General features: G+C 38.7%; 1 protein-coding gene across 2 annotated transcripts in view; it reads right to left on the bottom strand.

Annotated features, from left to right (window-relative positions):
* LOC117328241 overlaps positions 1-18,383 on the bottom strand; it is a 101,267-nt gene that overhangs the window by 10,752 nt on the left and 72,132 nt on the right. For both annotated transcript variants that reach the window (XM_033885703.1, XM_033885704.1), the window contains exons 2-3: positions 8,266-8,613; positions 4,236-4,349 (exon numbers count right to left, since the gene is read on the bottom strand). In XM_033885703.1, the coding sequence (XP_033741594.1) occupies positions 4,236-4,349; positions 8,266-8,613 (462 nt within the window). The remainder of the gene's footprint in view (positions 1-4,235; positions 4,350-8,265; positions 8,614-18,383) is intronic.

The following is an 18,383-nucleotide window of genomic DNA, read 5'->3' as shown; positions in this document are numbered from 1 at the left end:
TGTAGGAGCGGGGGAGTGGGTCTCGACACACGTGTGTAACCCATCCGTATCATTGTAGGAGCGGGGGAGTGGGTCTCGACACACGTGTGTATTTCAGGCCCGAGGGAGTGGCAATCCCGGATCGTAAACAAGACTAATCCCACTACAAATCGTCTACTCAACGGAGAATTAATTTATCAGTCTTATATACATCGCCGACCTTGACCTCGCGTACATTCCTGTCCACCACACCATGACCATAACACCTAAACTGGCAGGCTAACTAGTAGCCTTATCCGCTACTTCCGATCCGGTAAGTTGGCACTCTCTATACGTCTACAGTATACATGTACATTATAACTGTCCTTGTGTGGTAGACCATACCTAGACCAGTCTGTCCGCACCTTACCAGTTGATTTTTTTTTTCAATTGGTTGTTGTATATAAAGTAAATTATTTTACATATCGTATATGACCAGTATACAGGTAGCTTTGATTGTAGAGTTACCTAAAGGCTTATCCACAAGTAGGACCTGCCCACACACATGACGTCACTCCGGCGTGTCCGACAGGTACCCGAAACCCTGTTATACTCCCACCCATGTACATCGTCAATGAAAACAGATAACCTTTAATCTACTAAATATCACAAAAAAAACAACAACAAAAACCACACACACACAAAAAACCCAATGAAGAGCACGGTGAAACTACCTCAGACCAGCGGTATCGTACCAAATCTATGATTATATAACACCATGGATATACGTTGAATATGCTATTTTATCTTTACTCTTACAAATACAACTTCATGGTATTCAATTAACAACGTCAATCGCGTAGTTATACAATATACTTACGTAAAACAATGAAATGTTGTACATATATATATGTGTGTGTGTGTGTACGCGTGTGTGCTCGCGCAGTATGAATAAATGCATTAAAAATATACACGGTACATGATATTCTGGTTATTAGACATTTCAACTTCTTCCATGTTTTGTATAATGTGTATCATATAATAAAATAACATTACATGCATTGTCATAATTCTGTTAAACACACAGAGATTTTTGCACTGTATCCTTAGTAGTGAGCTGGACTGCCCTACCACAAAACAAAAGATGTTATAACATTATTGTCGCCATCATCGAGTGTCACGATAATAATTTAACGTAAAAACAGAAACACACAACAGGTGTACAATGAGGAAGGCAGACGGCCAGCAGGTTGTTAATAGTTATGCCACTCACGTCAGGAATTCGTCTGGATAAGTTAGCGTGACGGAAAACGATAACCGGCTTGTTTACCAAACTAATATTATTAAACTATTTTAAATGCATTCTAGAAATTTGTAAAGAATTAAGCTTAAGTGAAAACGTTAAAGTACAACTGTGGGTATAGATTTAGAGTAGTTATAATTTAGATTTCACTCGTGTATGGCATTTTAAACTACGGTATTCGATAACAAATACATCAGTCGTAAAGCCCGTGATGTACGGTGGTTCCGGAGGAAGTGAGTCCGCACCGTGACCAAATCTGGTATTTCCTTTTCTGCGTCACAAGTTTTAACACAACAACGACGATTCTGTTAGTATACGTGTATTCACTACAGCTCGGAACTCAAATTATCAAGTTTTGTAATGACGTGCTATTACACAGATATATGTCAGTATTTATATTTCGAAACAATTAGTGTTTCCCCACCAGATCACCAGGTGTCGTGATCACAGCCCCTCCCCAATTTGCACTCCTGTATGAATAGTGTTGGCTCCTGCAGGAGTGCCAGTTTTTTCCCTTCTGACATTGATTAACATTTAAAGATGAAAACATGCAGATATGTTTGTATAATGTACGTAAGTCGATGTTTTTACAGTAGTTAGGTGGCACGCATGCCTATAAATATATCCTGTATTCAAATGAATTTTCTTTTAATTTCTTAAATTAAAATGACAGGTGCGGAACAGCCTCAACCTGGACGATCTGTGTTGGATCATCCTTAATAGCTGTTTAGGGCCCGTGATCACATGGATCACGTACGATCTGTGTTGGATCATCCTTTATAGCTGTTTAGGACCCGTGATCACGTGGATCGCGTACGATCTGTGTTGGATCATCCTTTATAGCTGTTTAGGACCCGTGATCACGTGGATCACGTACCATCTGTGTTGGATCATCCTTTATAGCTGTTTAGGACCCGTGATCACGTGGATCACGTACGGTCTGTGTTGGATCATCCTTTATAGCTGTTTAGGACCCGTGATCACGTGGATCACGTACGATCTGTGTTGGATCATCCTTTATAGCTGTTTAGGACCTGTGATCACATGAATCGCGTCATAATCGAACAGCCAGGTACCACAGATTATCTCCGCCAAATATTCAAATTCAAATTCTTTATTGCATTTAGCTTTAAAGCTCATTTGCAGTGTACAGATGTAATAGTACAAAATTCAGTTGGCGTACATACGGGACACTGCACATATAATTATATCAATTAATTAGAGAATGGACAACATCATTACATCAGAGATTTTCTCAAATTATTTGCGTCGTACACAAATTTACTTAAAAGATTTAGCTCTTTTACATTTGTTGTGCTTAATAGTTGGACAAGCTTAAATACACATGGCTTATTCCAATATATTTTTAAAAATAAATTTCTGCCTTAGATATTGATAAACTGGACATACAAGGAAAAAATGGAATTCATCCTCAAGATCACGATTAGGATCACAAAATTTACAGATACGTTCACTTCTGACTATATTAGAATAACGTCCCGATTCAATACACAAGTTATGTGCTGATAACCTCATTTTTGTCAATACAATACGATTTTTCTTTGGTATATTATTAAACGTCATAATCGTAGATCTTCATTCCGTGATCTCGCTATAATCATATCAACTTCGCTCACTTAGCTGTTAATAGGAAGTTAAACAAAATAAACCAAACCAAACCGTCATCGCACGTCAACGAGAAAGGGGACGTCAGACTCAAAGTTTACAGTATGAACACCATAGAAAACAATGATGGATATACTACAACAAACACACTTTTCCTATCTTACAATTAAGAGACAAATATTGGATTACACCCATTAAAAATAAATATCGGTTCCTAACGTAAGCGTTAAAAACTCCAATAGAGGTCGGTTTACCCGGAGTGGGTTCGGAGGCGCTCCTTGGTGCGGGCAGATGTTGGAGAAGCATACATACGATCAGTAAGGAGAGTTGGGAGAGACCATCTTACATTACGTAACAAAAGAAGAGCCTGTTATCGATAGCTCCTTTGTCATGGTAATGGTTGGAACTGCTTGAGAAACTGTCGGAGTCTGTGGGAGCCGAGACTACTAATGATTCCGTCGGCCCCTCAGCGCTCATACCCTAGGCAATTACAAAACGGTGTTCAAATTGGTAACAAAGGAGCAGAAAAAGTTAACCCTCGTAATGAAAGAAGACCCTTCTCACCATTTGATGGGACCAGAGCCATTTTAAAATTCACCTCTCACCAAAACACCGATATGAGCCGATCCTATGGTGACAATTGGGGTAGGGTTTCCAAATTAATGGACTTTATAGTTTCCAACATGTAACACATGCTAATCACTCTAACCAGCTAAATGAGTCAATCGTCTAAAGATTCGTGTGTCCGAGTGAGTGTATAACATCCCTCCTCTTCAATATGTTTATGAGCGACCTCCCCAAACCAGCCCATAACTCTGGCCACTTCATCATTACGATATTCTCACTACAAACCAGTTCTTTTTTCAAAGATATAGTTAATATTGTTCCCTGTTTATGTTATTTCATCAGATTTTTTTTTTATTATACATCATATTACACCGAAAACAATCCATTTCTCCAAATTTCTGAAGATTGTTGAGTGAAAAGTCAGCCTACAGCTGTTTCGACTGTTTTTTAAACGGAAAGTTGTTTGGTCTTTACATATTTAAGTTTCGGTTTTCGACTAACATTTATTGATAAATTGGTAAACTTTCCTCACTACGAGAGCGATCCGGTCACACAGTTGTAGTTGATATGTGGGATATTGGACCACAGACCCGCGTCTTTTTGTGTTGTCTTGACAACAGGGGCAACACTAAACACGGGACCACAATGCATCTGTCGTCGAGTGGGAAGGTGGTGTGGTGGTGTGGGGACACAAACTCTGTCATTAAGTCGTTGATCGGTGTCATTTTTGTAAACTTTTCTGTTAGAATAACGTTTTAACATGTCAGTAATAAATACTTACTGATTTTGCTTCTGGGGTCACGTGGTCCATCAACGGTGACCTTGATGGCTTTTTGGTAGAGGGCCACTTGAGGTGGGTGCGTGCAAACTGTGATTGTCAAGCAGAAACTCTTTCCTGGTCAAAAATAAACAAAGACATGTTACAAACTGGAAGAAGGCATTGTCACGGTAATAGATCCGTGATGATAGTGTTACTTGACCTCCAATATCACACTACGTTTTGGCTACAATGGTATCATTGGTAAGGTATCAATTCAGGAAAAAAAAACATTCCAAATCATTTTACTATCAATTCATTCAAATTCGGTGTTTTAACAGGAATAACCCTACTAAAGTGGTAATGATTATCATGCTATCCCAGTATGATTTCCTCTATGTCGACTGCAATAAACTAGCTGTGTCATTTTTTGTGCACGCAGTGCGCGTGAATATGAAACCATATTTCTTTGTGACGGGCTAATGTGTTTGTCTGGCAATCCATGCCGCGGCACGGGTCGGCACATCAGCAGCATTAACACGTCGTAATGCCCATATATGGGAAGAGGCCAATTTGTCGGAATGGACCGAGTTTAAAATCCGGGGTAACCTTCACGTTGAGACAATGAATGGCCAAGCCGACAGACCATTTTTCTCGATAATTGCATTGTTTAGAAGACACCTTGTTTTGGATTACTATAATTTCTAGCCCCCCCCCCCCCCCCCCAACCTCTCGATGTCGCTACCGTATCTAGCCCCCTCCTACTTCCCTCCTTCCATTCTACCACCATATTGAGACCTCGCGCTCATCCATCCATCCAGGGGCGACATGTGAAATCAAATAATCACCCCACAAAATGGATTGCATCAGAGGCGACGCTTTGCTCTTCCCAAGTTCTTGGTAATATAAAAACTATTCTGACGAGATTTAAGGGCATCCTTAATCGGGCAAATATTTTAACCTTTATAGTGTTAATTAGCACGCGAGATCTGTTCCCGATCGTTCATTGGTGAAGAAATGCTCCAATAACTGGCCATTATTGTGTGATCGCGAAACTAATCTCAAACTCCGCACGTTTGGAGTGATCAGAATTGTTTTTGCTGTCTGTAATTATATATTATATCGTACAAACTTACGTTTGTGGCGCTGTTTTTTCTTCAATTTTAATTTAATTTTTATAACATTGTAAGCAACATTTCGTCAAGTCTTTGTTTTAGTTGTGTTTGTGGTTTTTGATTTCGGTGTTTTTATAAAGATTTGTTTATGACTGTAGTGTTCACGCTGACGTTGGCTATAACGGTTTATCATGGACGGTCGGATAGGTCGATAGGCGGGTGCGGTGCGCCTCAGCGGTTACCTCGCCACACCGGGTGTTGTCGTGTGGTAGATTTGTGGAATTGCCTTGGGCTAGTCAACCGCTGTCCGCCACCAAGACGGTACCCACAAAGCCAGCTTCTTTAACGATGTCGGAGGCACGGTGCCACAACTTCTTACAGTCACCACTGTATCATTAATGCCTTACAATGTCAGGTCATATGATACAGACTCACAACCGCTGCACCGAATTATTTTTGTCACAGTAACAATGTCTGATTATGCTGTCGCATTGTATGACAAAAGAGTTGGTATTCAGCATTATGCACAAAAAACTTGACTTCCCCCGGGCAGAAGCCCGCGCCACAAAGTCACACTTAGGGGAGTGACGACGGGAGGGACATCGTATACAAGTGAAGACGTAAATGAGGGGTTCAGTAGATAGGCCTGTATTTATCTGTTCTCGGATAATAAATATGACGTCTGATTAACGGGACTGTTCTGGTAAAGTCCGGGGAAGGGACCCCCAATATGACGTCTGATTAACGGGACTGTTATGGTAAAGTCAAGGGAAGGGACCCCCAATGTCTTCAGACAATACCGTCGTGTGCTTTCAGTGCTGTCAAAGATAGCTTTTAAACATGTCCGACATGTATGAATTAACATCGATGTTAGGAAACAGTGTTCAAAGAAAATAATAATATTAAGTATCTCATTTTGATAGTTCTAAGGCTAAGGGTTTGGTTGTCTTATCTGTTTTGTTTCACGGCTCGTTGACAATTACAAATTGAGCCATTTTCGAAAAAAATGTTATATATAATTATATATAAATGAAATAATAACAATTTTACAACATTACTCAAAACAAATGTATCTGTTAATTAAATCCAATACCTTCGATATGTACTATAAATTAACCAGATACAGGTGTTTATTGTAAATTAACCAGATACAGGTGTTTATTGTAAATCGGAGATATTGGATTTAAACTCGGAGTGTTAATCACCAGATATAAATGTATATGATCAAAACATCCATCAAAAATTTATAATGTCCTAAAATTAGCCGATCTCATAACAACAGTGTCGAAAATATTCCAATTTACAATATAACTTAGTATGATCTAATTGAGGGAAGGCCATGATAAACCGTCATATTAATTAATCCGACAACAACATTCGTCGTCAGATCACCTGCTAGTTTGCCTCCTGTACTGGTTATACAAATAAATATAGAAACGAAGCGAATAGATTGTCATTAGTATGATTTTATAACTGAGATGTATGAGGTTTCACGAGGACCATTTTAAAACGGGGATATACGAGGTTTCCTGAGGAGGCGTACCTTATATTAAAAAAAACAAGTTGACTGGTTTGTTCTCATACCACGGGAGAAAGATTTACAACTGCGTGATTTTTTTGTTAAGAAATTTGGAAAATATTTCACTGATCAATCGTAATTTATTAATCATAAAGTCGTGATAATTTTCAATATATGTAAATCATAACACGGTTAAAAAAAATTGATCCCCATCTCATGCCGAGCTCGCGACTCTGTCCAGTTATTTAAAAAAATGTTTTGTTCGATTGTTTTATTATACGAAATTGTTTTCCCGTTAATCGAAAAGGAGGAATTTGTTTTGTTTGCTATCTAGCAAGATTCTAATCGAAAAGAGATTTTTTTTTTCTTTTGCTATTGTTTGCCTGTTATTTTACAAGAGAAAGAGATATAATTATTATTTTTTCCCTATTCCCTTGCCTTTATAAAAGACCATTTTCTCCTATGATCCGACAGTTTTACCGATTATATACACAAATGTAGAGGATACGATTAAAATTATAATCAACAATTAAGTTCAATTTGACATCAATACTATTTCCTCATTATCTGTTAATATTAATGTCTTTATCTATTTCTAGTAAATATCAATGATAATGTAAGGAAAGTATCCAGAATAACTAATGCCTTATTATATTTGACACTATAAAATATAACGCCAGACATTCTATATCCGATGTTAGTTTACTACAGACATTTGATTGTTTTTAATGTGGTACTATCTATAGTACTCGTGTAATGACCGTGGAATGCCACAGGTACGTTTTATCAATGGTGTTGTTTACATTCCCACCATTAGCCACCAACTATTGATTTTCCTACACAGCCTTACAACTTATCTTCCTTATAAGGACATATCTACTACATAACCTATTTCGCGTATTGTTAAAAACGCCCACTCGCATATCAAATACCAGTTTACCTTTGTAACGTCCGGGGTAGTTTAAATGACAAATCGGGCCCATTCACGATTCCATTCGCACATTGCTAAAATATATAGGCTTACACCTTACTAAATGTTTGATGTCATGTAACAAACACATACTATATAAGCCACTCAGAAGTTTTATTATCACCGTAAGACAAACATGTTGTCATTAAACCTCTGATGACGGCAATGGATATGGTAATGAGCTCACCTCTTACCTCATGTTCATAGCATGTCCACAAACAAGTTTTGTAAGATCGTTAAAAATATAGACAGATAAATAAATACTGTAAATAAATAAATAAATAAAAAAAATAGATCCATCGATAAATAATGGTTATGTCGAGGATATGAACCAATAACCATTTTAAGGTTCACCAGTAGTCTAGTAGTAGAAAACTGGAATTTCCGAGTTTGGGGTTACTCATCAAGTATATCTACGTATGTACGTAAAGTATAGGTGTACCTACTCACCTCGACCGCTTCTCCCTACAAAGCGCAGATCGTTGAATTTGGCAACTTGATGTTTCATGTACGCCGTACTATTCCGTAATTCCGGGCAATAATTCTCATCATTACCAGCAGTAATGGTCACTCTTGTTCCATCCTTGACCTCCCCCAGAGACACGACTTTAAAAGCCACGGGGAGGGTCTTGTTTGATCGCCAGTGGGATGGTAAAACTGAGCAGACGAAATTCGGACTTCCGGTCCGTACGAGTTCCCCGGGGTGGTCACTTAACACAGAACTGAGTGTCCGCTCCCCCGGGACAACCTCGGTCATGTTGTGAGGCGAATCCGGGAACGGCCTAAGACCGTTTAGATCTGTTGGTAAATGCATATATGTGGTTAGATAGGAGAAAACACAACACAAGATTTCAGTAACAGAATAAATACAAGCCAACCGCTCGCTTGCCCTGCGGTTTTATGAATGAGACACGGTATGTAGCGGTTTTACTATAACGTTGTATTAGCCACTCCTTCGCATGGCTGAGTCAACAGTGCGCCACACAGTAGGTGATATATCACTCCGCCCAGTATATCGACAAATTTTATCACAATTATAATGTACAGTCTAGAAGTATTTTGTACTCGGAAGTTGTTATAAACTGAATTGCAATATTATGGACTATTAGATCAGCTATGACACAAAAAATACACTCATGGCTATGAGACTTAATACAGAACTACTTTTTTGGCGGAGGATTATTTTGAGCTGTCAATCAAGACCTAATACACAGTTGCGCACTTTACCTGTAGACGAGAGAAAGGCCTGCTAAACATAAGGAAGTAAGCTAGCTTTAAAGCTAGATGACAGCGGTGTGATAGATTGTTATAAGCCGGTATAGACGTGCCAGGATCAGATGTACGTGTATTGGTAATATAGTTCTAATGTTGACCTCACATTATCTTTTTGGCTGATACATATTCTTTTCGCGATCAAAGTCAACTATGTTAGGGGAACGTTCATAATTTTTAAAACTGAAAATAAATAAATAAATTCTACTGGTAAATTGTAAATAACTAAATTATCATCAGGCCATTGCTAAGTTTTGCATGTGTATAATTTTATTATTTCTGAGAGGACATTGATAAGTTGTGATAACTTGCGTCCAATCCTTTTTTGTGTAGGACTATTGTTTACAATACAGTTGATTTGAATTAAATACAATTGGAACCAAATACAGATACATGGTACTTGGTAATGGTACTAGTTACTGGGTAATGATACTGGGTAATAGTACTGGGTAATGTACTGGGTAATGGTATACTGGGTAATGGTACTGGGTAATGGTACTGGGTAATGGTAATGTTACTGGGTAATGATACTGGTACTGGGTAATGGTACTGGGTAATGGTAATGGTACTGGGTTATGGTAATGGTACTGGGTAATGGTACTGGGTAACGGTAATGGTACTGGGTAATGGTAATGGTACTGGGTAATGGTAATGGTACTGGGTAATAGTACTGGGTAATGGTAATGGTACTAGGTAATTGTAATGGTACTGGGTAATGGTACTGGGTAATGGTAATGGTACTGGGTAATTGTAATGGTACTGGGTAATGGTACTGGGTAATAGTACTGGGTAATGGTACTGGGTAATGGTAATGGTACTGGGTAATGGTACTGGGTAATGGTAATGGTACTGGGTAATGGTACTGGGTAATGGTACTGGGTAATGGTAATGGTACTGGGTAATGGTAATGGTACTGGGTAATGGTAATGGTACTGGGTAATGGTACTGGGTAATGGTACTGGGTAATGGTAATGGTACTGGGTAATGGTACTGGGTAATGGTAATGGTACTGGGTAACGGTACTGGGTAATGTACTGGGTAATGGTAATGGTACTGGGTAATGGTAATGGGTAATGGTACTGGGTAATGGTACTGGGTAATGGTAATGGTACTGGGTAATAGTACTGGGTAATGGTACTGGGTAATGGTAATGGTACTGGGTAATGGTAATGGGTAATGGTACTGGGTAATGGTAATGGTACTGGGTAATGGTAATGGTACTGGGTAATGGTACTGGGTAATGGTAATGGTACTGGGTAATGGTATTGGGTAATGGTAATTGTACTGGGTAATGGTACTGGGTAATGGTAATGGTACTGGGTAATGGTACTGGGTAATGGTACTGGGTAATGGTAATGGTACTGGGTAATGGTAATGGTACCGGGTAATGGTACCGGGTAATGGTACTGGGTAATGGTACTGGGTAATGGTACTGGGTAATGGTAATGGTTCTGGGTAATGGTACTGGGTAATGGTACTGGGTAATGGTAATGGGTAATGGTAATGGTACTGGTACTGGGTAATGGTAATGGTACTGGGTAATGGTAATGGGTAATTGTACTGGGTAATGGTACTGGGTAATGGTAATGGTACTGGGTAATGGTACTGGGTAATGGTTATGGGTGATGGTACTGGGTAATGGTAATGGTACTGGGTAATGTACTGGATAATGTACTGGGTAATGTACTGGGTAATGGTAATGGTACTCGGTAATGGTACTGTGTAATGGTACTGGGTAATGGTAATGGGTAATGGTAATGGGTAATGGTAATGGTACTGGGTAATGGTAATGGTACTGGGTAATGGTAATGGTACTGGGTAATGGTAATGGGTAATGGTAATGGTACTGGGTAATGTACTGGTTAATGGTAATGGCACTGGGTAATGGTACTGGGTAATGGTACTGGGTAATGGTACTGGGTAATGGTTCTGGGTAATGGTACTGGGTAATGGTACTGGGTAATGGTAATGGTACTGGGTAATGGTAATGGGTAATGGTAATGGTACTGGGTAATGGTAATGGGTAATAGTAATGGTACTGGGTAATGTACTGGGTAATGGTACTGGGTAATGGTTCTGGGTAATTGTCTCTTTTATCGAATGTTGGGAGAAGTTCACGCTTCACGTGATAATCGCGTGACGTTGTGAACACACCCATTCTGTATATATTAATAACCTCTTGTGTCAAGGTATAGTGATTATCTAAAATGACAGTTCCTATTGGCTATGTGATGACGTCACAGTGGATTAAATTGACACGGAAAAAATTCACGTGTCAGGATTAAGCTGCGTTTTTCGCAATATTCGCTAAATCCTTGATCACGCGTTAAAGATATCTTAGATTTGTTTCTGTTTTATATGGGATGCAAAAATTTTATCACGATTATTTTCCATTTCAGTTCGCCAGAGGCTTTTAAAACTAGTGTCATAAATCTTACATGAAGTAAAAACACGTGCGATATATACAGTTACTTTATGCAGAATTCTCTCGGATCCTAGAATAGAAACATGTAAATGAGTTGATATCGATTAAATCTTTGAAGTTTAGCTACATTAGCCAGTAGACATTTATGATGTTGTAATTTATCATTCAATACACGTGCTTTTGATTTTACGCGGACAAGTTTTTATTTTGCGTCACAAATTTGAAATAGTTTTAACAATTTGTAATTGCCACATTGTAAGTCTAAAACAGTTTTAACCATTTAGAATTCGCCACACCTCGCCGTGAGTTTAAAACGGTTTTAACCATTTATAATTCGCCACATCTCGCCGTGAGTCTAAAACAGTTTTAACCATTTAGAATTCGCCACACCTCGCCGTGAGTTTAAAACGGTTTTAACCATTTAGAATTCTGGAGGTGTAGTCTAATACCGCTTTACAGGTATCCCTGGGTTACACAATTCAGTTCGCTGTACTTAACAGTTGTGATGTTAGTACATGGATGGACTCTGACGATGATATACTTTAATAATGATAACTTGGAGTTTTATAATATACCCTTATATCACGGCAACCAAGCCGTCTCAACGCGGTTCACAAATTAATATCCATAGTTATTAGGTGTTAACAACCAGGTAATACCTTTCTCGATTCCATGGGGATCTTACAGCCGGAGCTGCCATTTCGGCGTTAACAGTTAACACACGACATTTCTTGTATTTACTTACCGCGTACTCATTTACAGCTGAGTAGACTGGAGCACAACGGGGTGAAGTACGTATTTTGTGTCCCGTTAAAGGCTTCATTCAACACGGCGCCATTGTCGGGACTCGGACTAGCTACATACCGACCGTTGTCGGGACTCGGACTAGCTACATACGGACCGTTGTCGGGACTCGGACTAGTTACATACCGACCGTTGTCGGGACTCGGACTAGCTACATACGGACCGTTGTCGGGACTCGGACTAGCTACATACGGACCGTTGTCGGGACTCGGACTAGTTACATACGGACCGTTGTCGGGACTCGGACTACCTACATAACGACCGTTGTCGGGACTCGGACTAGCTACATACCGACCGTTGTCGGGACTCGGACTAGCTACATACGGACCGTTGTCGGGACTCGGACTAGCTACATACCGACCGTTGTCGGGACTCGGACTAGCTACATACCGACCGTTGTCGGGACTCGGACTAGCTACATACCGACCGTTGTCGGGACTCGGACTAGCTACATACCGACCGTTGTCGGGACTCGGACTAGCTACATACCGACCGTTGTCGGAACTCGGACTAGCTACATACCGACCGTTGTCGGGACTCGGACTAGCTACATACCGACCGTTGTCGGGACTCGGACTAGCTACATACGGACCGTTGTCGGGACTCGGACTAGCTACATACGGACCGTTGTCGGGACTCGGACAAGCTACATAACGACCGTTATCGGGACTCGGACTAGTTACATACCGACCGTTGTCGGGACTCGGACTAGCTACATACCGACCGTTATCGGGACTCGGACTAGTTACATACCGACCGTTGTCGGGACTCGGACTAGTTACATACGGACCGTTGTCGGGACTCGGACTAGCTACATACGGACCGTTGTCGGGACTCGGACTAGCTACATACGGACCGTTGTCGGGACTCGGACTAGCTACATACCGACCGTTGTGGGGACTCGGACTATCTACATGCCGACCGTTGTCGGGACTCGGACTAGTTACATACCGACCGTTGTCGGAACTCGGACTAGTTACATACCGACCGTTGTCGGAACTCGGACTAGCTACATACGGACCGTTGTCGGGACTCGGACTAGCTACATACGGACCGTTGTCGGGACTCGGACTAGCTACATACCGACCGTTGTGGGGACTCGGACTATCTACATGCCGACCGTTGTCGGGACTCGGACTAGTTACATACCGACCGTTGTCGGAACTCGGACTAGTTACATACCGACCGTTGTCGGAACTCGGACTAGCTACATACGGACCGTTGTCGGGACTCGGACTAGCTACATACGGACCGTTGTCGGGACTCGGACTAGATACATACCGACCGTTGTCGGGTCTCGGACAAGCAATACGGACGTTTTTGGGTTTGGTACTGGGTAATGGTACTGGGTAATGGTAATGGTACTGGTACTGGGTAATGGTACTGGGTAATGGTAATGGTACTGGGTAATGTACTGGGTAATGGTACTGGGTAATGGTATACTGGGTAATGTACTGGGTAATGGTACTGGGTAATGTACTGGGTAATGGTAACGGTACTGGGTAATGGTAATGGTACTGGGTAATGGTACTGGGTAATGGTACTGGGTAATGGTATACTGGGTAATGTACTGGGTAATGGTACTGGGTAATGTACTGGGTAATGGTAACGGTACTGGGTAATGGTAATGGTACTGGGTAATGGTACTGGGTAATGTACTGGGTAATGGTACTGGGTAATGTACTGGGTAATGGTAATGGTAATGGGTAATTGTAATGGTACTGGGTAATGGTTCTGGGTAATTGTCTCTTTTATCGCTTCACGTGATAATCGCGTGACGTTGTGAACACACCCAATCTGTATATATTAATAACCTCTTGTGTCAAGGTATAGTGATTATCTAAAATGACAGTTCCTATTGGCTATGTGATGACGTCACAGTGGATTAAATTGACACGGAAAATATTCACGTGTCAGGATTAAGCTGCATTTTTCACAATATTCGCTAAATCCTTGATCACGCGTTAAAGATATCTTAGATTTGTTTCTGTTTTATATGGGATGCAAAAATTTTATCACGATTATTTTCCATTTCAGTTCGCCAGAGGCTTTTAAAACTAGTGTCATAAATCTTACATGAAGTAAAAACACGTGCGATATATACAGTTACTTTATGCAGAATTCTCTCGGATCCTAGAATAGAAACATGTAAATGAGTTGATATCGATTAAATCTTTGAAGTTTAGCTACATTAGCCAGTAGACATTTATGATGTTGTAATTTATCATTCAATACACGTGCTTTTGATTTTACGCGGACAAGTTTTTATTTTGCGTCACAAATTTGAAACAGTTTTAACAATTTGTAATTGCCACTTTGTAAGTCTAAAACAGTTTTAACCATTTAGAATTCGCCACACCTCGCCGTGAGTTTAAAACGGTTTTAACCATTTATAATTCGCCACATCTCGCCGTGAGTCTAAAACAGTTTTAACCATTTAGAATTCGCCACACCTCGCCGTGAGTTTAAAACGGTTTTAACCATTTATAATTCAGGAGGTGTAGTCTAATACCGCTTTACAGGTATCCCTGGGTTACACAATTCAGTTCGCTGTACTTAACAGTTGTGATGTTAGTACATGGATGGACTCTGACGATGATATACTTTAATAATGATAACTTGGAGTTTTATAATATACCCTTATATCACGGCAACCAAGCCGTCTCAACGCGGTTCACAAATTAATATCCATAGTTATTAGGTGTTAACAACCAGGTAATATCTTTCTCGATTCCATGGGGATCTTACAGTCGGAGCTGCCATTTCGGCGTTAACAGTTAACACACGACATTTCTTGTATTTACTTACCGCGTACTCATTTACAGCTGAGTAGACTGGAGCACAACGGGGTGAAGTACGTGTTTTGTGTCCCGTTAAAGGCTTCATTCAACACGGCGCCATTGTCGGGACTCGGACTAGCTACATACGGACCGTTGTCGGGACTCGGACTTGCTACATACGGGCCGTTGTCGGGACTCGGACTAGCTACATACCGACCGTTGTCGGGACTCGGACTAGCTACATACCGACCGTTGTCGGGACTCGGACTTGCTACATACCGACCGTTGTCGGGACTCGGACTAGCTACATACCGACCGTTTCTTGGGAATTCCTGCTAAGTCTTCGGGTCCTAGACCACAGTGCCTCCAATATGATTTAAAAAAATTTGGTCCAAAAGAAGTATATTCTTCATATTTGAAAATGAAATTTATCTTCTATGTTGGTAGAGTATATAGACATAGAGATATGTAACACTATACCATATCTACGTAAGGCCAAGAAGGACATGTACCTGTTATTACGTATCTGTTATTACTTATCTGTTATTACGTATCTGTTATTACTTATCTGTTATTACTTATCTGTTATTACTTATCTGTTATTACTTATCTGTTATTACGTATCTGTTATTACGTATCTGTTATTACTTATCTGTTATTACTTATCTGTTATTACTTATCTGTTATTACTTATCTGTTATTACTTATCTGTTATTACGTACCTGTTATTACTTATCTGTTATTACTTATCTGTTATTACTTATCTGTTATTACGTATCTGTTATTACTTATCTTTTATTACTTATCTGTTATTACTTATCTGTTATTACGTATCTGTTATTACTTATCTGTTATTACTTATCTGTTATTACTTAGTTGTTATTACGTATCTGTTATTACGTATCTGTTATTACTTATCTGTTATTACTTATCTGTTATCTGTTATTACTTATCTGTTATTACTTATCTGTTATTACTTAGTTGTTATAACTACATTGTTATTATACAGTTATAACTACATTGTTATTATTTTGATGTTGTAACTACATTGTTATTATACAGTTATAACTACATTGTTATTATTTTGATGTTGTAACTACATTGTTATTATACAGTTATAACTACATTGTTATTATACAGTTATAACTACATTGTTATTATACAGTTATAACTAAATTGTTATTATACAGTTATAACTACATTGTTATTATACAGTTATAACTACATTGTCATCATATAGTAATAAATACATTGTTATCATATAGTAATAAATACATTGTTATTATACAGTTATAACTACATTGTTATTATACAGTTATAACTACATTGTTATTATACAGTTATAACTACATTGTTATTATACAGTTATAACTAAATTGTTATTATACAGTTATAACTACATTGTTATTATACAGTTATAACTACATTGTTATTATACAGTTATAACTACATTGTTATCATATAGTAATAAATACATTGTTATTATACAGTTATAACTACATTGTTATTATACAGTTATAACTACATTGTTATTATACAGTTATAACTAAATTGTTATTATACAGTTATAACTACATTGTTATTATACAGTTATAACTACATTGTTATCATATAGTAATAAATACATTGTTATCATATAGTAATAAATACATTGTTATTATACAGTTATAACTACATTGTTATTATACAGTTATAACTACATTGTTATTATTCAGATGTTACAACTACATTGGATTGCATTATGATATTCCAAAACACTCAGAAATATACTCGACTCAAATACATCCGATCTCCTCTTTCATCGAAGGGTAGTGGGATAATATATATATACTGCAAATGTATACGTGTTTATCAAAACCTTTCTGATGCCGATGGCAAGAAAGCGATCGGAGAAAGCAAACCATGTCACAGGATGTGACCAACAGAAGTTATAGCAGAGTGTTTTGTAAAGTGATATAATAAAATCTGTTATTGCTATCGGTATCGGAATCGTTTATTGAATGCGTCATCTATAATTATCAATGATTATTTATATTCACCTAAAAAACATTTCTCCCTCCCTCTCTCTCCCTCACTATTTCACTGAAAAAAATTAAATATGCAAATATGTCATTTTGTTTAAATAGAATTGTAAAATTTCTATTGGGAAAGGGGTTTATATAAGTCCTATTGTATATATGGATACTAATAAAACATGTTTACATCGATTGTTATTTGATAATTACAAGGATAATTACAAAACTTGGCAAGGTTGTCTGACAGAATTGACGGCTTCAGCTCTGATGAAAGTTTATACTTTTGGTAAAGCTAACATTAAACGATACGTTTAATGATTAAATGTGATCTTTTAATTGATAGCGATAACCTGCTTAATTAGCAATAACAAATAAGTATTAATTAACAACAAAAAAGGAATGATGATGAATAGTAAGAAATAAATGCTGACAAATCAGCGGTAACTACAACGTCCCTCCACGACTTCTGTATCCCTATATACATACAGTGGAACTTCGTTAACTCGAAGTCGACGGGACCACGAAAAAACTTCGAGTTATCCGAGTGTTCGAATTAAGCGAGTTATCGTTTTTGTTTGAACAGTTCGGTCAATATTTGTCAACATTATATAATCATTATAACTTCGCTCTGTCGCTCATCAGTTTAGTGTGAAGACTGGTCAATACATGTAAATATATATGTAATGTTTCGTTATGTCACTTGTAATTTGGTGTAGTTTTGCCGATATACAGTCACGATACAGTTTCTTTCACTTAGTCACTTCAATAACGATCTGATGTGCAAGTCATGTTTGCAAAAGGTAAACGATAAAACGGAATTCGACAAAATAACAAGTTATTAATGTCAAAACAAATAACCGTTTAAGTTTAACACAGATTGCATACAAAACGTAACAGAACCATTACCTGTTATTGGACATATATAAAATACTGTTTGATCGGCCTACTTACTTTTTATTGATAACCACGCCATTTCCATGTGTATTAGCACCGGAAGTTGGGCTGCGCATGTGCGTATAAAATGTTACTGTAACTGAGTTGGCGTTTTATCCGATTTAATAGACAGCACTGACCGTTACAGTTGTACTCTGAACACCTCGGCAGTAATTACGCTATTGTTTCAGCAGTTTAAAGATTTAATAGGCGCCGGTGACTGTGTCATTTCTACACCTGTAAAAACATCAGCCGGGTAGATCTACCGGTGTGTCAGAGATTAGTTCCGCTTGAACGAACGGGTAGATGAGTTGTTGACTATCGTGTGTACTGATATCG

Source organism: Pecten maximus, chromosome 5 (assembly GCF_902652985.1).
Source record: "Pecten maximus chromosome 5, xPecMax1.1, whole genome shotgun sequence".
NCBI classification, from domain to species: domain Eukaryota; kingdom Metazoa; phylum Mollusca; class Bivalvia; order Pectinida; family Pectinidae; genus Pecten; species Pecten maximus.
The sequence above is the reverse complement of the archived record's forward strand: the minus strand, read 5'-3'. Positions and strand labels throughout refer to the sequence as shown.